The following is a 25998-nucleotide window of genomic DNA, read 5'->3' as shown; positions in this document are numbered from 1 at the left end:
AGTCTTTAATTGAAGTAAGTGAAGTATTGCTGCAATTCCAAAGCAAAGAGCTGAGTGTACGGTTTGGCGTCTGTCCATTTTTTCTTCTGGACGTGAAATTTTCCATGCGTCAGAATTAGTCGTACAAAAAACCCTATATCATCGTCCAGGTTTTCTTCAAAATAAATGAGAAAGTACTTTTCTCCTGTGAACCTGCTGTTTACATAAATAGCTAAAGAGGTTACGTAGCCACTGTGACCCGGTAGTGACATCAACAAGTCCTTCCTGCATCAAGACCGGCAAGATGGCAGCGGACACGCAGGTTTGTGTGGCTGGCTTTATAACAGTGCGTTATCCAGTCTGAGATATTACACAATAGCTCAGAAACCAAATTCGCGGTATTTTGAGCGCCGCTTTTCTAAATGTCTTTGCGTGTTTTGGTCTTCGCCGAAAAACTGCGGCAGAAAGCAGCAGCAGTAGCGGGTTAGCAGGCTGTTAGCTCGGTGCTACGTAGCCTCAGTGTGGCTTGATGCAGCTGACGGTAACCGGCTCACACTGACCGAGCCCTGCTGCTCTACACACAGGATAGACACATTAAACTTTACTCACCGTCTGAGAAAGTAGCTCCTCAGAGACTTTGAGTTATTGTCTCCAAGTTTGCTAGATCTGAATCTGAAGAGTTAAACAGACAAGCATCTGTTACGATGATGAGCTAAGTCACGCCCTCAAGTAGAGAGCTATTAGTTAGATAATTGATAAGTTGTCAGTATGTACAGTATATTAGTCAACAGGGTGGTGACAGTAAAAGTACTGCCTGTGCTGAACATGTCCTTGTCCACCACCAGTTGAGTCAAAAGCACTGCTTTTATTGTTGAATGCCTTTTTTTGTTGTTGTAAAAGTTAGTATAGATGGCTAAAAGCATAAATAGCATTGTATATGTCATGGGTTCTTTTAGGGTCACAGTCTTGACTTAAAGTCCCCTCAGGCGACAGCCAAGTTCTTGTTGTTCTACCTTGTTAATATGTCCATATGTTGTGTTTTATGTGCTACTTGACATGCAGTCGTCCTCAAATTCATTCATACACTTCCATTAAAGAAAAAGCTAAATTCACAATAGTCACTCAAATAACTAGAAACTGAAAAAAGTAATAATAATAATAATAATAAATGCTAAATTATAATTTAGTTAAATAAGACATTGCTTTTGAATTGTGGTTGAAAAGAATAATTAAAAAACAAAACAAATAACAGAACTGTCCTGGACAAATTAGAGCACTTTGCTGATGAGCAGTGGGACAAAATACCTGTCAACAGGTGCAGAAGTCTGACTAAGAGTTACAGAAAACACTTGATTGCAGTGATTGCCTCAAAGGGTTGTTCAACAAAATATTAGTTTACGGGTCCCATCATGCTTGTTTGCTTGCTGTTGTTGTTTTTTTTAAATATTTCTGTTGAACCACAATTCAAAAACAATGTCATGATTTTCATAAAATTTTTATTTCTTATTACTTTTTTTTCAGTTTTTCGTTCGAGCAAAATAAGCAGTCAGCACATTACTCAGCATTTGTACCTTGAACTGCAATGTACTGATAAGCTTCATTAACACAGATTTAGACTTCCAGGGTTTCATATGTGACAAACCTAAAAAACCAGCCCTGTTAACTCGCAGGGTGGGACGAACTTTGTGCATAATTTGTCTTTTTCACATTTGGTTTCTAGTTTTAACGCATGTGGCTGAATTACAATATCCCAACTTGCCATTGTGTGGTTTAGTGTAGTTTCACGGTGTTTGAGCAGAGTTGTAGGTGAGCTGGTTTGCTTTAGCTGCAGTGAGTGTAGAGGTGTGAGTGTAGAGAGGCAGGGACTTTATAAATTTGCATATTCTAGAAAAGAGACGAGGCAACAGTGTAATGTTAATGCCGTTTTAAGGCAAGAACGAATTATTTCATGAAAAACACTTGTAAATGTGCAACTTTGAAGCAACAAAGAGAGAGTTTTTAGAGGTTTAATCAGTAACTGAAGAGTCACAAATATGTTTGGCAAAGAAGTAACTAGAGCTGAAACAAATAATCCACTTTTCTGTTAATCAGCCGTTTAAGGTATTCTTTGAAGGGAAAAAAAAAGCATGCCAAATATTCTATGATCAAGGATGTCAAATATATTGATCAGCCTCCCTGTGATGTCATTAACTTAACTGAAGTGATTCGACCGCCCTCATTCTAAATGTAACTGTACCTTCAGGTTTCAGACACGCTGAAGAAATTTGCTGTGAAAGTGACTACAGCCAGCGTGAAAGAGCGCAAGGAGATATTTGGAGACTTGAAACGGTGTATAAAGGGCAAAGGTGAGGGATTTTGTGCTGTTTAATTCTCCACACTATAGTATGCTATGTTGAGGTATTTGCTTCAATCAGCAATAACGACTTTTTAACGTTCTCTTTTAGAGTTGCCAGAGCCGGCCGTCAAAGGACTATGCAAGCTCTTCTGTCTCACTCCTCACAGATATCGGTAGGTTCATGTAGTCACTTTGAAAACATACCAAACACACAGTAATATTTTTACACATTGTCTTAGCCTTCATTGTCTGTATTCTTTGTGTTTACATGAATGTTTGTGCCTGTCAGGGATGCTGCATCGCGCAGAGAGCTCCTCTCTGTCATCGGCCAGCTGGCTGAGAGTCAGCCTGACATCCTGGTAACCAGCCTGCTCCACTGCCTGCTGAACTGTGGAGTCATCAGCAAAAATGGAGAGCCCAGGTACTGCTGTGACCTTTATGTTGCAGGCTTTTATCTGTAAATTTTGCTTTGGTGCCATTTAATCAATTTCTGCGTTTACGGAATTACAGAAGAGAAGGGACGCTTCATCATAGAAGCATTACACATCTTTATTTTTTTTAGTCTGTGCTTGACAGGCTTGATCAGAATTATATTGGTTAGTGTCCATTGTTATAATGCAGTTTGGCACCGTATTTTATCAAATAAGAAACAGAATCAGTGAAATCACAAAAAAAGCATTTATAATTGGGATAAAAACTGAAATGGATTAATCCGTTGTTGTTTTGGACATTAAAAACAACAGATGAAATCGATATATTTGAATGTGTCTAGAAATCTGTCTTTGGTTGCATATTATTCTGATCGTTTCTTACCTCTAATAGTTGCCTCATTATGTTTGCAGTAAAAGCACAGGCTCTGCTGCCTTCATCGGCTTGTCTTGGACCTGCATTTTAGTGCCCAGCGTTTTTTCTGCCCCAGAAAAAAGAGAAGGAGCTGTCTGGAAGAAAATGGTCAGTAAAAGCTTTTTGAAAATCTAATGAAACTGAAATATTACATGAGTAGTGTTTGTGACTCTGGTAGGAGTGTTTACATTCAGCTGTCCAGTTCTTACTGAGATACTAAATGTTGGTGTGTGGGCCGTCATTTAGCTCACCTGGTTGAGCTGGTGACCCATGTACAGGGGCTATAGTCCCCGATGCAGCGGCCATGGGTTCGAATCCCGCTCATGGCCCTTTGCTGCAACTCTTTCCCCCATTCTCCTCCCCACTTTCCTGTCTCTCTCTTGACTGTCCTGTTCAATAAAGGCAAAAAGGCCAAAAAATAACTTTAAATGTTGGTGTGTGAATTATTTGAATGCCTCGTGGAGCTGACGATTCAGTCAACATTTGACGGGGATCCCTGTTTTTCGGGGGAGAGGTATCGGTTAACCAGTGCTCTGTGCTCTTTCAGGTGGAGGTTCAGAGCCTTCTTGTGGCTGGGGTGATGGGTGGAGCCCAGAACACGGCTCAGAAATCAAGCCTGAAGAAACTGTGTCACCTCTGGGAGGAGGTGAGTGTGGAACACACTGGTAGTAAAAGGCACCTATTGATCTTGCCAGAGAAGAGGATCTAACCTGATCGTGTTTAGCCTCGGAGATGTGGCTGCATCAAAGCTAATTGTAAAATTATTTTATCAGGAATCTGTACAAAACAAAACAAGCAATATTGATAACTGGAACAATACTAAACATTTTTATCTGATATTCAGCCAGGACGATAATTAGACAGTTAGTAGTTTAAAATTCTGTGTTAAAAATTTTACTAAAATAATTGTTGGGAATTAGTACAATAATAAAATAATACTAAGCTCAATGTATGTCACATGGTTTCTATACAATTTATCATTGTCTGTTATAGAACCAGCTACTGTAATAGGGTCCAGAACTATTATTAAAAGCAAAAAGGGGAAATGTTTTATTGCTTGTAGCAGTTAATCCTTAGTCATGCATCCTAATCTGTGGCCTGAGAACAATAGGAATGCATGATATTTCTGACATTTTTTGTGTCTTTACCAGAACCCTGGACTGGTTGATCAGTACATCAGTACTCTGCTGACTCTGGATCAGAGCTCTACAACTCTGGTCATGCTGGGCGTGTGTTTAGACTTCTGCACCACTCAGAAAGACAAAGCTACAATAGAGAAGCATAAGGTACGTTTGCTTTTAATACAGTTTTGTTCAGTTCTGTTTTTACCCAGATAATGTAACTTCGTTCAGCTCTTTTTAAAGAGTGTACAACCCTGTGTCTGTTTTTCAGAGTGCCCTGTTGGACCTGTACGTAAAATCAGTCCTCATGAGCAAGACAAAACTACAACAGCACATTTTGGACAAAAGCAGCTCCCTACTGCGCCACGTGTCCCACTCTGAGTTCAAGGAACTACTGCTTCCTGCCCTGCAGAAGACCATGCTCCGCAGTCCAGAGAACGCTATGCAGAGTGAGACACTTGTAGTTTTACGATGATCGTCTTTAATCCTTACGTGTTTAAGGCTCATACATCGAATAAAATACTGTTTGTTCTCTTTCCAGCTGTCTCCTGCCTGCTGTCGGCTGTAACCCTCGACCTCAGTCAGTACGCCATGGATATCGGAAAGGCTATAGCAAGTAAGGCCTTAAATCGCTTGAATTGAGCCTGAGCTCAGGACACAGAAACCCTGATTTTCAGATACTTTTCAGTTTCAGATCTCTCATGGTAGAAGTGTAGCAAAAGTCATGTGTGAAAAGACAGCCAATGGTGAAGCCACTCGACTCGAATACGTAGACTTTTCAACTACGAATACCTCTGTATGCATTGACAACTTTTATTACATGTCCGAATTTGAATTTTTTTACACATTTGAAAACCTGATTGCAGACAGACAAATTGTGAGACGACTTTTGCAGATTTTGGTTCGCATTGACAACTTCTTTTACACATTGATAAATCTCACCTTGGACGAACGGATTGAGATACAGACAGACAACTCTCCATAGGCATTGACAAATAGTCTTGCTACAATAATGCCCCCATACTCCTCTGGTTGAAAAAAAAAAAAAACAGTGTGATTGTAAAGCAGATTTGTCACCCAACTAAACACTGGACTTTTCCTAACCTGTTCATGGTCTCAGTCACTATGTTCACATGGTAAATTTTGGACCCTTTTAGAATAAAGTAGACTATAAAAGAGGGTATGCTTTACAGCATGGCCACCTTGTGATTGACAAGTTGTTGGCTTATGGTCCTGCACACTTTCCACCTAGTTCTCAGTCAAATCCATCCCTTACTCATCACATCAGTATTCAAAAAATCATGATGGCAACCTAAGGCTTCGAAACGTTAGTCCATAAACCAGTGAGTTACATCCCTCTTTTATGCAACAACTTTAGGTCAAGAAAACATACGTTGTCACAAGGGAAATAAAGAATATAAGACAACTCCATATAGTATAATGATGTGGATTTCGTTAGTGGTATGGTTTGTGTTTCAGGCCAGTTGAAAGCCAATAATGCCCAGCTGATGGAGGAAGCGGTACAGGCCATGCAGAACCTGGCCCAGCAGTGCAGTGACCCCACTGCTGTGCAGGATGTCGTCACACACCTCTTCAAGATCCTCGGAGGTGAACAATTATTTCCCCATTAAACTGGAATGTTGTCCTAATGTTAGGTTTTGCTGACCTGAAGCATAATTCTTTTGGTTTCAGGGTCTGAAGGAAAGCTCACAATTGTTGCCCAAAAGATGAGTGTGTTGTCAGGTAAGACGCCTTTCAGACACTTCAGAATTTTCGTCTATCAACAAGACAGAGTTTTACACAGTTTTTGTAATTGTTGTAGGGATTGCCAGTTGCAGCCACCATGCGGTGTCAGGAACCTCCAGCCAGACTCTGAGCTCTGCTGTCACTGTGATGTTTATTCCCTATCTACAACAAGAAGGTATCACTGCTGTCTGTAGTTCCTCTCCCTAATGTCAGAATACTTCACAGATTTATTACTTACTTACAATTGTCTTTGTCATCCCAAAAGTGTTCACCTTGGTGCTGGAAACTCTTTGCAACACCACAGTACAATGTTTCAGTCTGTAACTCTAATATTTTTTCTTGATTTTTTTTAGTTCATGAGGGCACCTTGGTGCATGCAGTGTCTGTGCTGTCTCAGTGGAGCAGTCGCCTCACAGTGGAAGTTCCCACCGCTCTGCTTGATTGGTTGAAGAAAGCATTCACTCTCAAGACCTCCACCTCTCTGGTTCGACACGCCTACCTTCAGGCCATGCTAGGAGCTTTCAAAGGTCAGTCCAACCAAAGACATTATGCTTCATATCAGGTGTGCAGATTCTACAATTCTACAATTTCATTCAGCAGACGCGTTTATCCAAAGTGACGTATATCTGAGAGCAGATACAACACAAGCACGGATCTAGTCAAGAGAAAACAATCTAGATAAGTGCCATAGAACAAGTTCACGTGTGATAGGGCGTTGATGTTAATAGCAGGCTGTGTGGGAGGTAATAGGATTTTTGTTTTGTTTTCGGGCTGTCAAGTGCAAAGGTGTTCAGTGAAGAGCTGGGTCTTTAGTCTTTTCTTAAAGACTGAGAGGGAATCAGCTGATTGAACAGAGTTTGGTAACTCGTTCCACCACCGGGGAACCACAGAGGAGAAGAGTCTAGCTAATGACCTCAGGCCCTGTTGTGGTGGTTGTATCAGGTGGTTTTTGTTGGTCGAGCGTAGTGAGCGGGAGGAAGTGTAGATCTGAATTCTTTACCTGAAGTTCAACACCTTTCTGTTTAGGTGACACTCTGGCTCAAGCCTCAGACCTCGTGCCCCTGCTCCTCCAAACGGTTGAGAAGGCTGCAGCACAGAACTCCCAGCATGCTTTGCTTGCAGAAGGTGTGGCAGCTTCTGTTCTTTTGAGTCGACTGGCTTTGTTGGAGACGCAGACAGGTGACGCTTTTGTTTCAGTAATTACTTGTTTTTATTTTTTGCGGAAAAAATGTTAAAGAATAGGAATTCACAGCCTTTTCTGTCTTTTTCTCCCTGCAGAGGCAAAATTTACCAGCTTTTGGAACCTGATCTTAGATGAGAAGAAGCCACTGTTCACTACAGAGAAGTTCCTCTCCCAGGCCAGTGAAGAAAGTAAGACCAGTTTCATATTCAGGATTGCACAAGTGTAAATGCTCATGAGTGGTTTGAAATGTCACAACCTAAAGTGATGGCTTGTTTCTATTAAACTCTGTCTCTAGCTCTGCTCACTGTGCTGCAGCTCTGTGAAAGGCTGTTTTTGGATCATGCTCACCGGCTTACGGCTAGCAAATCACAGTGAGTGTGTCTTTCTGTTTACTTAAACAGAAAACCCATACAGAACTTTGTTTTATTGGGTACATATTAATATGTGATTTATCACACAAGATTTTCCAACTGACTTATCCTTACTATTGTTAGTAGTCCTGTAGCTAATACCTGGGGGGATTGTGTTTACTGTATGAATAAGCCTAAATGCATAAATAACAATACTGGTGGGAAAAGTCCTTACATTCCATATAAATACAGTATAATGATTACTGTGTGATCAAAAATTCTGTTTAAACATTTACTGTATGACAGAACTAAAATAATTGTATCATCTGTATATGCTGTAATTTCTATTATTGCTATATTGTAGCGATATTGTAGATTTTTAATGTATTGTTGAATAGAAGATTCTCTCCTAGAAGAGAAGAGATATGAAGAAAAACTAACATTTACTGGGTAGTTACACATGTGCACTGGTGTGGGATGAACATTTCAACTTAGAAGCTTATAATGTACGTTTTGTGCAGGAAACAAACAGATTTTATATTAACTTAATTTGTGTGCTTTAATTTTTTTAACACTGTAGGATGTATCATCATGCCACGGTTGCAGTTCTGTTGTCTCGGAGCTGGCGTGTGAGAAAGAGGGCACAGCAGACGATCAGGAAGCTGCTCTCCTCTCTGGGGGGATCCAGTCTTGCCCACGGCCTTCTGGGAGAACTCCGTGTGGTCATCAACAAACACAAAGTACTGACTGCTTATTCAGTTCAGACCACTCTCAATCAATCAATCAATCGCCATGCCATTCAGCGTAGGCAATCATTTTTCTCCATCAGGCTCCTCTACATGTACTGAAGCACAGTAGCATATTGTACATTTTAGTTTTTAGTACATATCCAGTTTCGAGGGGCTCAGTGTCTTTTAGTTTCTTTTTTGAATATCTGCAGATAATACAATTTCAAAGTGAAAGAATGTGTTCATTGCTTTCTCAGCCTTTTTGTTTCTAACTGTATGTTGTAAACTGTCAGGTTTTACCCCAGGATGTCCTGGTGTCAGAGTCAGGAGAGCTGACTGAGCTTGGTCGCAGCTACATTCCCCCTCGTGTCCTGCTGGATGCACTGTGTGTTGTGTGTTCTTCTGCCGGCCAGTGGGGGGATCCTGTTGAAGCAGAGAATTTGGCCATGGAGACCCTCATAGTCACTCATCACCCATCCATAGGTAGGTGAACGAATGAATCCAGGTTTTTAATAGTTTCATTAACCTTGGGGTTTGTTGGAATAGTGTATTTTATACACTAATAATTGCTTGTATTACATAATGTTTGATAATCTCACTCAATCCATATATATCTTTTCCAGTTGAAGCTCGCTGTGGCCTCTGGCCTATTCTGCTCTCCTCCATGAACATAAAAGCTGAAGAATTCATTGAAAAGAATCTGGAGGCGATTCTGCCACATCTGCTGGACGTCAATGCCGACAATCAGGTCTGAAAATAGCACACAGCTCCAATTTTTTTTTATGCACCAGTCACTGTTGAGATTTTACATTCATAACATGTCCTCAGTCAAACTTGGGGAAAGAAAATGTCTAAGTACTATCTATTGGACATTCATGCAAAGTAACCTTGTTGCCCCCAAAGGAAAATGTGTTTGCATTTTTCAAAACTGGTCTCATGTCTGATTAAACTTAGATACATAAATAGCATTTCTGCACTGCTTTTACATGGCAGCTGTCTGAATTTAATACCATCATATTACCTGAAACACTTCAACAAAACATGGTTCATTATGCAAAGAGAGAATTTAAATGCATATGTCCTACACTAAAAGGAAATATACTCAATTTTACTGTGAAAACTGCCAATGAACAGATTTCGAAATTTTATATTAGATCAGTCTATAAAAAATGTTTTATGTGGGCAAAAGAGGTTAAACAAAACAAGTTCAGTCACCTAAAAACAATCGTCCCAGGTGTCTTGATCCTTATTTCATCAACTCTTCCCCGACTTTAATGAATTAAACAAATGTTTAAATTGACCAGAACAAGCAACGCTAGTGTTACATATTGGGTGTCTGTTTTTTTCAGGCGGTGAAGAACGCAGTTGGCGCCCTCTCTGGCCTCTCTCCCAACAAGCTGTTGCCACGAGTGATCAGTCATGTCACCGAAGGGCTTTCCCGACCTGCTCTGCTTCAAATCACCAGGGAGGAGTACGCCATCATGTTGACACCCGAGGGAGAACTGTATGACAACAGCATCATCCAGAGGTAACCTACTGCCTCTTTCACCTCTGTGGACTTCCAAACTCAGCAGCAATCTCTAGAACTTTTCATTGTCTGTTTGGCATTTATTTACTCCTGTTTGTCTCCTGTAAATTTTCTGCAGTGCCCAGAAAGAAAACACCAAGAAAGTAAACATGAAGAGAGAGAACAAGGCATACTCTTACAAGGAACAGATCATTGAACTGGAGCTACAGGAGGTAGATTGAAGTTGTCAAGATAATTGTTTAATTTAGTGGTTTTAATGTTTGGAACACATTTGAATGTATTTTTTTTTCCTTCTATTTAATCTCACAGGAGATGAAGAAGAAAAAAGGCATCAAAGATGAGGTGCAGCTGACCAGCAAACAGAAGGAAATGATGCAAATCCAGCTGGAAAAGGAATCTGCGATTCGCAAAAGACTTCAAGGGGTAGAAAACCAAATCCACAAAATCTAATGTTTAAATGGAGTGTGTGACATGGCACATTTTTAATTTCTCTTTGTTGACCTCTTGCTGCCTCCAGCTGGCTGTGGAGCTGCAGAGCATGGTGGGTCTGCTGGAAGCCACTCTGATAGAGAGACCAGCAGAGATCACCAGGGAGCTGCCCGCTGTCCTCCAGGTCCTAATGCCGCTGCTCCACTCCCCTCTGGCTGCTCCGTGCATCCAGCAGGTCTTCTTGGACATCGGCGTGTGCGTCATGCCCAAACACCTTCACCATCTGGGTACAAGGCCTTTCTTGATGTGTTTTATTGATGGCCACAGCTTTAGTTCTGGCATCTCGACTCAGTATCCCTCGTCTGGTTTTTTTTTTCCCCACTTCCAGCTGTACTTGTGGGTCATGTGACTTTACGGTTGCTGAAGCCCGAGTGTGACCTGGACACGGCCTGGGAACTGGAGGACCTGGACACGGCAGCCCACCGCACTGTGATGCTGCTGCATAACCACACAGTCCCACAGAGAGAGGGCAAGACTGGCGGTGAGCACAGTTATGGACTTTGGTGAAAGCTCAGAATACTTTTGGACAGTTAATAACAACTGTAGAAGCAACCACAATTTTTCTACATACAGTGGAAGCACACATTATACATCTTGTTTCTGAATTGTTTATCAAGTTCCTACTAATGATGATATGTTTGTTGTTTTTTTCCCACTTATTTAAAGGTATGTTGAATTAAAGTTTTCTAAAGTGTTCTAAAGTACACCTGCTACATAGTTGCAGACGAAATAGAATCACTGGAAAGAAAAGGTTGAAATCCAGCATACTGACAGAACTATGTTTGTGAGAGGCATAATGTTTTGCTAATAGATTGTAAACATCAGACGCGGAAAGTAAAACGTGTTTTATGGTTATGCAATCATGGTCAAAATGATTATCACAATTATTTCAAACAATAGTGAGATCATGATTATTCTTCTTGATTATTCATTGATTTAGGGACAAAATGTGTTTATTGCACTTTTGCATTGAAGTGACCAGAGCACTGATTTCACTACCATCATGTACAACATTCCTGCTAATGGACCTAGATCTAAATAAGATTTCTTCTAGTTGTAAAATATAAATGAAATTTTGCCCAGAACTCCACAATTGCTGAAAATCTGCTTATTCACAGACAACTTAACAAAATTCTCTAAATGGCTCACATCTAGGCTAAGATTAAACGCGACTGTGCACAGAGAAGCCTGTAGTGGCTAGTGAAATGCTCTAATGTCAGATTTACCCAAGTTAAAACCAAATAATTTTATCAACAGGGCTGTTTTGTATGTGCAGAGTTTTCTTTGAGTTGTGCATTTCAGATAGCAATGATCACGTTCATTTAATCATGGAAAATGAGTAAATTGTGCATCTCTGACATATTTATATGAAAGCTACAGGTAAAAGGGTAGTCAAATCTCACATGCCAGGAACAATAACACATGAATGATTCCTTGAAATAAGACAAAAATCTATAGAATACAAATGAAAACAGGAAAAACACAAGTCATAGTAAAGACAAAGACATTATAATCGCTTACTGTGAAAAAATGTGAAAAACGGTTTCACAAAATCATGGCAGTATGTGAGATGGAAACTTTTGAGATACAAGAGACAATACAACACTGAAGGTTTTTTGAGATTGTCTTTTTTTCTGTGCAGAAGATATATAAGAGGACATATCAACAGTTTGTAACTAAAAATTAACTATAAAGTTAGAGATGAAGCAAACAACAAAGATAAGAAATTGATTTCAGTGCTGTCTGGCTGATCACTCTCGTCTTTCTTTGTATTGTTTTTTCCTTAGATGTGGCAACACTCTCGGCTCCTGCTTTTTCCTTCTGCTTCCCTCTTCTCAACGTCACACTCAGGGATTCTTCAGGCAGCACAGAGGAGACAGAGAACATGATGACTAAAGCGTTGCAGGTCATCAACGAACACTCCCAGCTTCGGGCTGACACAGACAGCGATGACCTTGTCATAGATGAGGTACAGACAACTGTCTCAATTGCATTTTCTGTCTGTGACTTTCACATAAAGATAATAAATGAATCATTTATGCTTTTGTAGTTGGAGCTCTCTCAGTAGTCCTAACATTTATTTTCTCACCAGTAACTTAAAAGTTCTTGGTTGTCAAAAGAAGTAGCATTGAAAACGGTGACACTTTCCCTTTTATTTAATAGTTTAATGGCTTCATGTGCTGTTTGTTTTCTTGTCTTAGAATGGACCAGAGCTGCTTCCACGCGTCAACATGCTGCTGCTACTGACCAGAGTTATTTCGACAGCCACCCCAAGGCTCCAGGTAAACCAGAGAGATTAAAATCGTGGTTGACTGAAATTGTATCTACTCTTCAACCAATACAAAGAAGAACATTCTGCACATTGTCTACAGATGTCTACTGAGTGCACTCTCCATGCTAGCCTTATTAGCATAACTTAATTATAAATGAACAAAGCTAGTATTTGCAGCATCATAAGTTATGTGGATCTGGTAATGTTATATCTTACTGTTTTGTGCTATGAAATTATAACAACGGACTCAGAAATACACAAATATTCTGTTGTATATGTTGTATCTGTTGTAATTGATGTAGTGCTTTTCTCCTTATGAGATACCCCCACGGTTTCTTTGACCAATGAGAATTTTGGTCAGATGAAAGCCCATTGACCAACCAATCAACCAGGAGACGACATCCCTACTTACTTTGAGACTTGGTTACTGTTGTGCTGGCTTTTCTTTGCCCTCCTAATCAGTTTTAATTCAGTTTTTCTCTGTTCCTCTGTTTTTCTGCATCCCACTTTAAACAACCTAATATAGCCACACTGATGACAGATTTGCAGCTTAGCCCTGTGATGTGAGACTTTTCACACACACTGTGTTTCAGGTGTTGGCCTCTCAGTGCCTGACATCTCTGTGTGCCAGTGCTGGAGGAGGAGATGGCTGCACTGTAGCAGAGCAGTCAGAGATCGACGTCCTGCTCAACGCCCTGCTGTCAGCCTGCTTCTCTGTTCGGGATGCTGCCCTCAGGGTGAGCCTTGGATCGCTTAATTTTGACATTTATTGAAGCCTGGCCTGTCCCACAGGCAGTTAAACTGATGTTCTCCAGACAGAGAAAGTCACCATATTTTGTGTATTTCAGCCCTTGTTCTCTACAGATTTTAGGAAATGAAAAACTATTTTTCTAAACCCAGAAAACATTACTTTTAACAACTTTGGAGGCAAACTTGTGACAAATTATGTAGCCCATTTGTATGTGCATGACCTGCTATGAGATATATAATAACACCCAGTCTTACTTGTGCTCAGGGGCTGTTGGAGATGGAATTTGCCCTGCCTACAGAAAGCACAGAGGCAAGCGGAATGAGTTTGCTGCGAAGGCTTTGGGTTGCCAGATTTGATGTCGAGGAGGAGGGACAAGCGTTGGCTGAAAAGTATGTAATACATGATTTCTTATTCCTTTTTTCCACTTGCTGAGTGCTCAATTAGTACTTAAACTCACCGGTCAGCATATGTGTGTCGGAAAAAGTGTCTTTACTTTGTACAGATCTTTTCCAACAACACATTCCCAGTTCCCAGCTATTTTTTTTTCTTTAAATAGCATTGATTGCTCCATGTCTCACCCATCACCATGACACTGTCAAAAATGTTTAAATAATTGAAATTCTAACCATTCTGTCGTTTTTTGTTTTTTTTTGACAGTATAATATAATATAAAAACAGTATAATTAACTCAGCAACTGAACCAATGCCTTCTCTTGTCCTTCCTCCCCAGACTCTGGGAATCTCTGGGTCTGGAGTTGGTCCCTGAGCTCTGCTCGCTGCTGATTGGAGACGTCACTCATCATGAGGAGGCCATTCGTTCTGCTGCTGCAGACGCTTTGTCAAGCGCCGTGTCCCAGTACAAAGACCAGTCTGCCACAGTGCTCGGCCAGCTCACTGAGCTTTACCATCAGAAACTTTATGTAAGACTGTGTGTCAGGCCCAGCTTTAAACATACTACTTGATGAATTTCAGTTTAATAAATAAAGAATGTTTTTTTTCTTCCAAAGAGGCCACCTCCTGTGCTGGATGCCCTGGGCAGAGTCATCTCTGAAGCGCCACCTGACCAGTGGGAGGCCAGGTAAGAGATTAGATCTGAGAGAATTCAAGATACAACAGATTCTTGCATTTTACCTGCCATGAATGCCACGGAGATGAAATGTACAAGGATTCTCAAAGCTTTTTTTTTGTCTGAACAATTGATACTCTGTAAGGCCTCAGCACAGTTAACTCAATAACATCTACATTAGTCAACTATCAATAAAGGTAAAATCTTCAGTATTAGTTCCAACAAGTAGATGTAGGATGCCAATAAAATAGGAATATTGATGACAGCAAAGCCTGGAAGATGCTTGTCAGAGAGCTGTCTTGCTACTTTCATCCATAAATTTAGATATATTTTACAATTCACTCAGACTAGTCAGTTTGTTTATTGATATCTTATTTTAAAATCTGATATTGTTTTGCAATATTGATACAGGGAATGCCAAACACCATCAACTTTAAGTATTTGTAAATATATTGTGTTCCTTCTTGTGCACTGAACTCTTTTGTTTTTTCCTCCATTTTCATCAGGTGTGGCATCGCTCTGGCTCTGAACAAACTTTCACAGTACCTGGATGAATCTCAGGTCACCCCTCTGTTCCTCTTCTTTGTTCCTGATGCTCTTAATGACCGCCACACTGAGGTGCGCCGCTGCATGCTGGACGCTGCCCTCTCAGCGCTTAACACACATGGAAAGGTACTGCTCACTTCTTTGTTTTTTTTCCCAGCCAGCTGTTATTTATATCTTGTGGATGCCTAATGTACCTCTGCCTTTCTGTGTCAGGATAATGTGAGCTCCCTGCTGCCAGTGTTTGAGGAATTTCTGAAAAATGCCCCACAAGATGCCAGCTACGACTCTGTCCGTCAGAGTGTGGTTATTCTCATGGGCTCCTTGGCCAAACATCTGGACAAAAATGACCCCAAGGTCAAACCCATCGTGGCCAAGCTCATCACTGCACTCTCTACACCTTCACAGCAGGTAAGAAACTCAACCTGCTCTCCACTACCTTCTCATCTTGTGAGTGTTCAGCGTTTAATAGTTTGTATTAATACTATCCATTATAACCATGTATATACAGATATATGTTGCTGATACTCACATTACTTTCCCCTCACCTTTTTGTTTGAACAGAAATGAACCATTTCCTACATTATCCTATGTGGTTTGTCATTCCTTTATAGGTCCAGGAGTCTGTGGCCAGCTGCTTGCCTCCTTTAGTTCCTGCCATCAAGGAGGACGCTGCGGGGATTGTAAGAAACCTGCTGCAGCTGCTGCTGGAGAGCGACAAATATGCAGAGAGGAAGGGAGCAGCGTACGGACTGGCTGGACTTGTCAAAGGTCTCGGAATCTTGGCACTCAAACAGCAGGAAATCATGACTACGCTAACTGACGCCATCCAGGACAAGAAAAACTTTAGAAGGAGGGAAGGTCAGTGAGGATTAATCCACCTGTTAATGTGGAAACTGTGTTTGTCGGACTTGTGAACTACAAGAGGCCACCATATTGGCACTAAAATTTCTGCTACAGAAAGTCTAAAAGCTGCTGACAAGCTGTTTTCCTCTTGCAGGCGCACTGTTTGCCTTTGAGATGCTGTGTAACATGTTGGGGAAGCTGTTCGAGCCGTATGTGGTCCATGTGCTGCCACACCTTTTGCTCTGCTTTGGAGATGGAAACCAGTATGTTCGAGAGGTACGCGGGAAGGTTACTTCCCAAATCCACTGTCTCTTCTGTATCAATATCTCACTTTCTGGACAAAGACCTCTCAGAGAGTGGTAAAATGCATTTCATTAACAATTTAATGTCTAGATGATTTGCTCTGAGGCCTCTCTGTAACATCCAGTGTTTGTGCTATGCACATTAAAACATAGCTCGGCTCGTGTCGCGTGATCAGCCATAGAATTTCTGTGTAAATGAGTAGGATCCTCGTATGAAGTTTAACCCCTGACTTGCTCTTCATGCCAGGCTGCAGATGACTGTGCCAAAGCTGTGATGAGGAACCTGAGTGCCCACGGAGTGAAGCTGGTGCTCCCCTCCCTGCTGGTGGCCCTGGAGGAGGAGTCCTGGAGGACTAAAGCAGGTGAGGAACACCTTCCAGCACAGGTTTCCCAGACAGCTCTGGAATGTGGCAATGGATGGAAAATAATTTGGTCATATCAGTTCTTTGGCATATTGGGTTATTATTTAGAAAGCTAAGTAAAATAATGCCTTACTATACACACGACAGTACATTCAATGTTCTACATAACCATTGATTAAAGCAGCCATTCTCAACCTTGGGGTCGCGAGATTATTTCTGGGGGTCGCCAAATCATTTTGGAAAAATATAAATGCGCAAAATCAATGTAGCTTCCAACCGGACATTAGAGGAACGACGAGCGGTTGGTCTCAAACAGGCATTTTTACTGACCTGGTTACTGTCGGCCATAACTGGGCTACACCAAAACAACAACAACGAACCTGTCCACTAGCTTAGTTTCATGTCTGTCCTTGTCATTCACACATCATTGGAGTGGACAGCAGTGCATGTTAGATTGGGGGTCGCGACTGAAAAAGGTTGAGAACCACTGGATTAAAGAATAGCTTTCAGATGTCTAATTTAGAGCTATTGTAACAGCTTTGTGAAACTTGTTAATTCTTTCTTATTTATTCACAGAATTGGTGACAATTACAATCAAAGCACTTTCCATCATACTATAGCTTCTTGTGACTCCCCCCTCTCTTTCTTCCAGGCTCGGTGGAGTTGTTGGGTGCCATGGCTTACTGTGCACCCAAACAGTTGTCCTCCTGTCTGCCCAGCATCGTGCCCAAGCTGACAGAGGTGCTGACCGACTCCCATGTGAAGGTGCAGAAAGCCGGCCAGCAGGCCCTCCGGCAGATTGGCTCTGTCATTCGCAACCCTGAAATCCTTGGTAAGTAACTCAGTCACAGTGCAGAGCTGCCACCATAGAAGGCCTTCTGCACTAGGTTTTAACAACCATGTTTCTTCTCTCAGCCATCACCCCCATTCTGTTGGACGCTCTCACCGATCCATCCAGGAAGACCCAGACGTGCCTGCAGACGTTGCTGGACACCAAGTTTGTGCACTTCATCGACGCTCCCTCCCTGGCCCTCATCATGCCCATCGTCCAGAGAGCCTTCCAAGACCGTTCCACTGACACCCGCAAGATGGCCGCTCAGATCATTGGTAACATGTACTCCCTCACTGACCAGAAGGTACACAGAGCTAACTAAATATCCCTCTAACAAGTGTATTTCAAAGACTTTTTCTTATTTTTTTTAAAGCCTTTTTATGTAATGTTGTATGTTTTATTGCTTATAGGATCTGTCACCCTACCTGCCTAGCGTTATTCCTGGACTGAAGGCCTCCTTGTTGGACCCAGTGCCTGAGGTGCGTTTAGTGGTGATAAACAGCGCCACAATAATACTATGTGTTCTATGTGTGTGAAGCCGAAGCTGTAGCTGCATCTCCTCTCTCTCCCCCTCTCCAGGTACGTACAGTCTCAGCCAAAGCCCTGGGTGCCATGGTGAAGGGGATGGGTGAATCCTGCTTTGACGACCTACTGCCATGGCTCATGGAGACGCTGGCTTCTGAGCAGAGCTCTGTTGACCGCTCTGGAGCTGCACAAGGTCTGCTCCTCCTCCACTTTTCCTTTTTGTCTTGTGCTTAATATCATTCAACAACTGACCCACTGATGGTTTATGTTTTGGTCTTTTCAGGTCTGGCTGAGGTGATGGCTGGACTGGGAGTGGAGAAGCTGGACAAGCTGATGCCAGATGTAGTGCAGACTGCCAGCAAGGTGGACATTGCTTCCCACGTCAGAGATGGTTACATCATGATGTTCATTTACCTTCCTCTCACCTTTGGAGATAAATTTACCCCATACGTTGGGCCCATCATCCCCTGCATTCTCAAGGTAATGGCTCTCAGAATGGTTTCTGTTGTTTTTGCAATTTAATTTTCACTCCTTACTTGATCTTTGTAAATCCTCTGCAGCTCTATTATTGACAAGCATTGTAAAGTGTCCATATTGTGCTTTTTGGGTCTCTCCCTCTCCTTCATTGTGTTAAACTGCTTAAACGTATCAATGGGAAAGACGACTCCAAAGGCAGTTATTCTCTCACACTGCTCCTTACCTTCCTTAAAATGCCTCACTTGAAGTCAGGACTTTGCTTCTGTTACTTATCTACATTGCCATTTAACACATTTATAGAACATTTTCCATGTGGCTAGCCCTCAAATAATGAATGTGCAATGCACCATTATTTTCATTGCTAGAGCCACTTCTGCCAGAGGAATATCTCTCTTCCTAAACTTAAATATCTAAGGTAGTGATATGTAACCGATCTTGTCTCATTTTAATTGGGCTGGTTGTTTAATCAGAGCTGACTGGGCTTTTTTGAAAAGATTTGAACATTAAGGCTTCTAATAAACATTCTAGTAGACCCCAAAAATGAATTATAAACCTGTTAATATGTCTCTGTAGATTCTCAGTCATCCAGGTCATGGTAATCCTAGGAGCTTCAGTAGATTTCCAGTTGATTTCTACTGAAGCTCCTACCATAAACCTGTAAATGTGCATAAAATGGTCTCTTTAAATCACTGTCCTTTCATCTTGTTCATGTGGACATCCTGTGCTGTGTCGACATTTTTGTTTCACTGCCAACGTGGAATCCACAAAGTTAACTCTTCTGCTAACTGCACAAGTTGAAACAACCATTGCCTATAATTAAATGTTGTTAGCATAGAAAACACTGTTCTCTCAGATCGGCCCCTCTTGGACACTCGTCTGTAGATACAGTGTTAATAAACCAAATTTATATGTCTTTGACTTTGTAGAATTAATGTATAATTAATGATTTTTTTTAATGCTCATCATCACAGAAATATCAAAATGTATTGTGTATTGGTTGTGTGAAAGGGGATTTTAGGTTGAACACATCCTTCTTTGAAAGACTGGTTTAACTACTCACTGCGTGGCACATTTCACTGCAGCTCAGTAGTCCTGATCCTCTCTCTCCTGTACACCAGGCTCTGGCTGATGAGAACGAGTATGTAAGAGACACAGCACTGCGAGCTGGCCAAAGAATCATTAGCATGTATGCTGAGACCGCCATTGCACTGCTGCTTCCTGAACTGGAACAAGGCCTGTTCGATGACCTGTGGAGAATCAGGTCAGAGATAGTAAACAGTATTATGTTGACAATTTTAAAAAAGTAATGTTCCTCTTACATTGACTAACTGCGGATTCATGCTGCTGTTGGTTTATAGGTTTAGCTCTGTGCAGCTGCTTGGAGATCTGCTGTTCCATATCTCTGGTGTAACAGGAAAGATGACCACAGAGACCGCCTCAGAGGATGACAACTTTGGAACAGCTGCATCCAATAAAGTATGAGCACACTTCTATTCTTCAAGAAATCCTCTATGGATTCATTTTGTCAATGTTATATCTGTACTTGCCATCACAGCAGTGTGGTGTGTTTTTGAAAAGTGTCTATATGTTGCTGAGCTTTGACCTTCTCCCTCCCAGGCTATCATTTCTGCTCTGGGTGCTGAGCGTCGTAACCGTGTCCTCTCAGGCCTCTACATGGGCCGTTCAGATACTCAGCTGGTGGTTCGACAAGCTTCCCTCCACGTGTGGAAGATCGTGGTGTCCAACACCCCCAGAACTCTCAGAGAGATCCTCCCAACTCTCTTCACTCTCCTGCTGGGCTTCCTGGCTTCCACCTGCCCTGACAAGAGAACGGTATTACTCTTTTCCTCTTTGTAACCCAACCTGTTTTTTATGATCCCTGGTTTGCAGCTGTCAGCAATGTTTGTTTTGTCCTGTTGAGGTGAAAGTACCCACACAGAGCCTTATATCGACACTGTATGTTGCCATGATTTTAGATTGCTGCTCGGACGCTGGGTGATCTGGTGAGGAAGCTGGGAGAGAAGATTCTTCCAGAGATCATTCCCATCCTGGAGGAGGGCCTGCGTTCTGATAAGAGCGATGAGAGGCAGGGTGTCTGCATTGGCCTCAGTGAGATCATGAAGTCCACCAGCAAAGACGCAGTGAGTCACACAGATGCTTAAACATACATTTCTTTGTTTCTTTAGGGATAGTGATTATAGCAAGTGTGGCAAAGCGGGATTGATAGGCAAAGCATTTGGCTAGTTTATCAATCCCCCTACATCAATCTTCCACATCAGTCAAAATCACAAGTCTTAGCCGCATTGCCAACAGTATTGGGTGTCAAGACTTAAATTTAGGTACAGAATGTCTATTCTATTTTTCATTTACAATGTAAGTCAAGAGTAATGAGTCTTGTGGCCTTGTTTAGACCTTTTCCTAGAAATCTAGCTTAGGCCAGACGTCTGAGAATTGGAACGGACTTGAGTCTTTATTAACCTGTAGGTGTTTGTACTGTAGGTGCTTGTCTTCTCTGAGTCACTGGTCCCCACAGTGAGGAAGGCTCTCTGTGACCCTCTGGAGGAGGTCCGAGAGGCAGCAGCCAAGACCTTTGAGCAGCTCCATGCAACCATCGGCCACCAGGCGCTGGATGACATCCTGCCGACCCTGCTCAAACAGCTGGTGAGAGAGTCGGGACACAGTGTAGAATAAAATCCACATTGGAATTTGAATTTTCACTAACACTTTCAATGTGTGTTCCTAGGACGATGAGGACACAGCTGAGTTTGCTTTGGATGGCTTGAAGCAAGTCATGGCAGTGAAGAGTCGCTCTGTGCTGCCTTATCTGGTTCCAAAGGTAACACTTCAACTTCAGTCATGTCTATCTTTTTCAAATTTTGTTGTGTCCAGCTGTGTTACTAAAGTAAATGTCCTCTGTGGTCCTACCAGCTGACAGCTCCTCCTGTGAACACCAGAGTGTTGGCCTTCCTGTCTGCTGTGGCTGGAGACGCTCTGACCCGACACCTTGGGGTCATCCTGCCTGCCCTGCTCTCTTCCCTTAAAGGAAAGCTGGGAACAGAGGATGAAGCACAGGTAAAACCAGCATTCACCAACTGTAATGGCTATTACTTCTGTTTTCAGCTTTTTTTTTCCTCTCTCCTCGTGCTCATACAGTATGATTAACTCCTATAAGCTTCCTGGACAAATGACGCATCATTATATGTAAACGATAACACACTTGATTCTTTTAAACTTCTCTGCTGCCTTCCACATTCCTGTGGTATATAGCAAGGTTTCATATTAGGTCCTGTTTTATTTTCACTATTTATATGTTTCTTTTGGGGTCTTTTTTTTGGCAAAATATATCATCTCCCTCCGTTGTTACACAAACTCAGACTTAACTGGTGATCAGCACTGTTTTATGTGTTGAGCACTGCGTTGAATGCCAAAATTGTTCTTGTAGCTAAACCAGTATAAAACTTCTTGGCAGGATATTCCTCCACAACTGTCTTCGGTCACTGAATACAACTTCTCATGCATAAACTAGGTGTCATCTTTAACTCTGATTTAAACTTGGATCAAAAAATGACTCAGCAGCTGTTAGCAGTACCCTCTTTCATTTTTAATCACAATGACCACCACTGCATTTCCCTGATTTTCTATACCAAGTTCAATACCAAAATAACAAACCAATACAGATACTTGTTTATTTTTTTATTATTATTAAATAGACCACTGCTGCACACACAGTGTACTAACACACACAACGACAGGTACAACTTTATATTCTGACCGACTGAACAGTAATGAGATAAGCAAACTAATGTAGCAGCAATCCGCTCTGGCTACATTAGCGCGAACAAGTAAACTTAATGTTTGTGAACACTGTTTGTGGAGCGTTGCTGCAACAAATGCAGCTGTCATCATTGGTTTCATTTCAAAATATGAACACCGTGATGGCATGTTGATCATAACTCTCTAACCTTGAATTCTGCGAACAGCTCTGAATGTCTCTCTTTGAGATGGTCAAATAAGTTTCCTACATTTGTTCCAAAACTCCATGACTGCACCTGCTGCCGGATTCTTTACATTGTCATTGTCCAGTAATTACAGCTTTGACTAAACTGTAGAAAAACAAGTACTGTTGCATTGTTAGAATTTTGACATCAACTCAGTACTGAGGTATCTGTTCTCATGACATCCCTTCAGCCATTTGCTGACCAGTCACTGTTCCCCACTTCTGCTTCTTGTTGGACCTAAACTGTGGAATTCTTTCCTACTCAGTATAAGATCACCTGCATCTCATTGATGGTCTTTAAAACCCTGTTAAAAACCCAGTTGTTTTGTTTAGCCTTTTAATAGTCATCATAAAGTTTGACTGTTTGTATTTTTCTGTTCTCTGTGTACTGCTGTTGTGTTTTTATGCTTTTAGAGAGCAATGCTGAATAATTTACTCACATATCTACTTGATTATTATAATAATTGCTAATTGTTGATTGTTGTTTGAAATGTATTCTCTAAAAACATGTTGTGACTGAGTGTTGCCCTCGCTTCAGGAGCTGTGCAGTTGTCAGACAGTGATCCTTTCTGTGGAGGATGAAGTGGGCCAGCGGATTATCATCGAGGACCTGCTGGAAGCCACCCGAGGAGCCGACCCTGGCCTCAGACAGGCTGCCATTACCATTCTCAACGCCTATTTCGCTCGCACCCGCCTGGACTACAGCGCCCACACACGCACACTGTTGACAGGTCTCATTCGCCTTCTTAATGACTCTAACCCAGAGGTCCTGTCTCAGAGCTGGGACACCATCAACTCTATCACCAAGGTATGTTGACATGAAAATGAGCAACTCAACACAAATTTGTCTTGATTATATAATTACTGTACAACACCATAGTTTCACTGTTCATAAATACAAGATATAGTGCTAAGAAAACAGTGGCGTTCAGGACGTTCATCGTTTATTTATTGATCAAACTGTGAATGTGAAGGCAGTGTTGTTTTGATCTCTTCTGCAGAAACTGGACGCGAGCAGCCAGCTGGCTCTAATCGATGATCTGCATCGAGACATTAGATCAGCAGCTGCAGATGTAAAGGGTCAGCACCTGCCTGGCTTCTGTCTGCCCAAGAAGGTAGGACGGCAGCTCCTGACATATGCTGTGACTGTATTGCAGCGTGGTGATCTCATTCTTCTCTCTCTCTCTCTCTCTCTCTCTCGCTCTCTCTTTCTCTCTTTCTCTCTGTCTCTCTCTCTCTCTCTCTCTCCCTCTCTAAACCCATGAGTCAAATGATTACAACTTTACTTTGACAATACTATGAACAGAATACATACAGTGACTGTAACTGTGCTCACATTTTAGGAAACCACAGATCAGCAGTGATCAATCAAGTGGTTCTTTTCCATTTGTCTGTTCAATAATGCAGCATCAGTTCTACCACAGCTTAGCTTTGCTGTTCCATAATTGGAACAGATGATGCAGAGGCAAAGAATGCCTGCAAAAGTCCTCTCCTATCTCCTCCTACATTTAGCTGATTTGGATGTCCAACACACCTCCTTCACTGATGTCTTTTGTTCAGATTCAAGAACTAATGTTACCCAACAGTCAGTCAAAACTGAGAGTTCCCAGGGCCTTGATTAAAGCCTCCTTAATAAACTATGTGGTCAACAACAATTTTGAATAATCAATTAAATGTTTAAGTCCTTTGTGGAGCAAAAATGTCGTGCTTTACAAATGTGTGGCTTTGCTGCTGCCATCAGATGCATATCACTGTACATCTAATATATATGGGCTTTTGAGTATGTGTCACCTTGTGCACTCTAAAATGTAATGTAATTTTTTACGCAAATATTGCCGTATATACAATGCTGACATGTTAATAGTTGGCAATTAATAGGTTAACTATGAAACATTAATTGACAGATCAATCAGAAATGGAAATAACAGTTTGTTGCAGTCCTGTTCATCATTTTATAGTCATTTCTTTGTGTGTTTAGGGTGTGACCTGTATCCTGCCCGTTCTGAGAGAAGGTGTCCTCACTGGCAGCCCCGAGCAGAAAGAAGAGGCAGCCAAAGCATTAGGTGGTGTCATTAAACTCACCTCTCCTGAAGCTCTACGGCCATCTGTGGTCAACATCACTGGACCTCTTATTCGAATCTTGGGAGACCGTTTTGCCTGGACAGTGAAGACTGCCCTGCTGGAGACTCTGACCCTGCTGCTGGCGAAGGTCTATAGCTGCATCTCTCTAATGAAACACCTAAATTGCCAAATACACCATCAATTCTCTGCACAGATAATCAAAATATCGGGCAGGAGGCCATGTCCCGTTGTTTGACTCTAACCTCTGGACTGTACTCTTCCTCCAGGTGGGCATCGGTTTGAAGCCCTTCCTGCCACAGCTGCAGACCACCTTCCTGAAGGCCCTGCAGGATTCGAGCCGTGCAGTGAGGCTGAGGGCTGCAGAGGCTCTGGGTCAGCTGGTTTCCATCCACACCAAGGTCGACCCGCTCTTCACAGAGCAACTGTCAGCAATCCGCAACGCCGAGGACTCAGGAGTCAGGTGTGCACTCAGTCCATTGCAATTCAACAAGCAACAACAGCCATCCCAAATAGCAGTCCAAATTGTGATTGAATATGTGTTGTCTGTTTGAAATCATTGTATATCCACAGTAAAAGAAACTGTAGTTGAAAATAGTTGAAAAGGCAGCCTGATTAAACTCTGTTCAAGCTTTAATATTTCAGTTTCAGACATTACTGCACTTCAGGTGTCATAAGTAACAAAAAGGTGTCAGCTCGTGGTTCACAGGATGTGAGTATGAAGTCAGCTCGTTTGTATACGCGCAGGGAGGAAACAAGGACGCAGATGTGTCCAGTATAATGTTTAATGGAAATGTGGATGGAATGAGTGAAAAAGTAAAAAAAATAAACAATTATAAGTAGAGAAAAGTAGTCAAACAGCTGATAAATATGTTGGTGTCTCCAATACTTAAGCTGTCCACCAGAGAGCACTGATAGATGTATTTTTTAATTGTGTAATGTCCTACGTAGTACATCACGTCAGTTCTGTTTAAAGAGATAATTACCCCCAAAGATGTTTCAACTGATGTTTTTTTTTTGTTTGTTTGTTTGTTTTTAAACATTCAAATATGAAAATCAATTCTGACCTCAAAAGTCCAGCATGATTATGGAGTTTTGTTCAAATACATGAAAAGGGTTTTTAGGGTGCCTGTTTGTCATTCTTATATTTGTGCTTACAGGGAGACTATGCTCCAAGCTTTAAGATTTGTCATCCAGGGGGCTGGATCAAAGGTGGACCCAGCCATTCGCAAAAACATCACCACCACATTGCTAGGCATGCTGGGACATGACGAGGTATGACAGATGTCTTGCAGCGTCGAGCAGAGCTGAAAAATGTTTTTTTTTTTTTTTTTTTAATCTGCAGCAACACACCTATTTTCCCACTCAGAGTCTGCAGTTGCACGTGAACACATTAAATATTTACCACAGAAATACAACATGCATTTCTAAGCATTCTTTATAAGCATTCAGAGATGTCACAGAGGGTTGCTCAGGAGTGTAGTTTCCTCTGTGATCACTGCCGAAAAAAACGGAAGTCAGACGGGAGAGGATGTGGTTTTCTAAAAAGATGGTTATGAGCCTCCATGTCAGTTTGAGAATAAATGACACAGAGCATGTCACTGTCTGGCTGTCTGATGTGTGTGCGTTTCTGTGTGTGCGTGC

The 25998-nt window shown here is 41.7% G+C and overlaps 1 protein-coding gene across 1 annotated transcript in view; it reads left to right on the top strand.

The window, feature by feature from the left end:
• Nucleotides 1–259: 259 nt before the first annotated feature.
• Nucleotides 260–25998, top strand: part of gcn1 (GCN1 activator of EIF2AK4) — a 30287-nt gene continuing 4548 nt past the window's right edge. Inside the window, exons 1-52 of the mRNA XM_008284170.1 lie at nt 260–301; nt 2222–2324; nt 2424–2487; nt 2604–2735; nt 3157–3265; nt 3705–3803; nt 4309–4443; nt 4550–4727; nt 4820–4894; nt 5758–5886; nt 5971–6021; nt 6101–6199; nt 6378–6551; nt 7051–7203; nt 7303–7395; nt 7503–7578; nt 8138–8297; nt 8579–8768; nt 8909–9033; nt 9635–9813; nt 9932–10025; nt 10123–10236; nt 10331–10529; nt 10631–10783; nt 12090–12271; nt 12504–12584; nt 13168–13311; nt 13590–13714; nt 14056–14245; nt 14333–14403; nt 14898–15063; nt 15151–15345; nt 15549–15795; nt 15935–16056; nt 16330–16444; nt 17097–17276; nt 17360–17580; nt 17687–17755; nt 17856–17994; nt 18085–18281; nt 19397–19539; nt 19637–19754; nt 19896–20111; nt 20255–20419; nt 20778–20939; nt 21022–21114; nt 21207–21350; nt 22814–23083; nt 23277–23390; nt 24254–24484; nt 24624–24817; nt 25515–25629. Coding sequence (XP_008282392.1) covers nt 284–301; nt 2222–2324; nt 2424–2487; nt 2604–2735; nt 3157–3265; nt 3705–3803; nt 4309–4443; nt 4550–4727; nt 4820–4894; nt 5758–5886; nt 5971–6021; nt 6101–6199; nt 6378–6551; nt 7051–7203; nt 7303–7395; nt 7503–7578; nt 8138–8297; nt 8579–8768; nt 8909–9033; nt 9635–9813; nt 9932–10025; nt 10123–10236; nt 10331–10529; nt 10631–10783; nt 12090–12271; nt 12504–12584; nt 13168–13311; nt 13590–13714; nt 14056–14245; nt 14333–14403; nt 14898–15063; nt 15151–15345; nt 15549–15795; nt 15935–16056; nt 16330–16444; nt 17097–17276; nt 17360–17580; nt 17687–17755; nt 17856–17994; nt 18085–18281; nt 19397–19539; nt 19637–19754; nt 19896–20111; nt 20255–20419; nt 20778–20939; nt 21022–21114; nt 21207–21350; nt 22814–23083; nt 23277–23390; nt 24254–24484; nt 24624–24817; nt 25515–25629 — 7311 coding nt within the window. The 5' untranslated portion in view covers nt 260–283. The remainder of the gene's footprint in view (nt 302–2221; nt 2325–2423; nt 2488–2603; nt 2736–3156; nt 3266–3704; nt 3804–4308; nt 4444–4549; nt 4728–4819; nt 4895–5757; nt 5887–5970; nt 6022–6100; nt 6200–6377; nt 6552–7050; nt 7204–7302; nt 7396–7502; nt 7579–8137; nt 8298–8578; nt 8769–8908; nt 9034–9634; nt 9814–9931; nt 10026–10122; nt 10237–10330; nt 10530–10630; nt 10784–12089; nt 12272–12503; nt 12585–13167; nt 13312–13589; nt 13715–14055; nt 14246–14332; nt 14404–14897; nt 15064–15150; nt 15346–15548; nt 15796–15934; nt 16057–16329; nt 16445–17096; nt 17277–17359; nt 17581–17686; nt 17756–17855; nt 17995–18084; nt 18282–19396; nt 19540–19636; nt 19755–19895; nt 20112–20254; nt 20420–20777; nt 20940–21021; nt 21115–21206; nt 21351–22813; nt 23084–23276; nt 23391–24253; nt 24485–24623; nt 24818–25514; nt 25630–25998) is intronic.

Source organism: Stegastes partitus, unplaced genomic scaffold, assembly GCF_000690725.1.
Source record: "Stegastes partitus isolate 25-593 unplaced genomic scaffold, Stegastes_partitus-1.0.2 Scaffold349, whole genome shotgun sequence".
Lineage (NCBI taxonomy): Eukaryota > Metazoa > Chordata > Actinopteri > Pomacentridae > Stegastes > Stegastes partitus.
The sequence above is the reverse complement of the archived record's forward strand: the minus strand, read 5'-3'. Positions and strand labels throughout refer to the sequence as shown.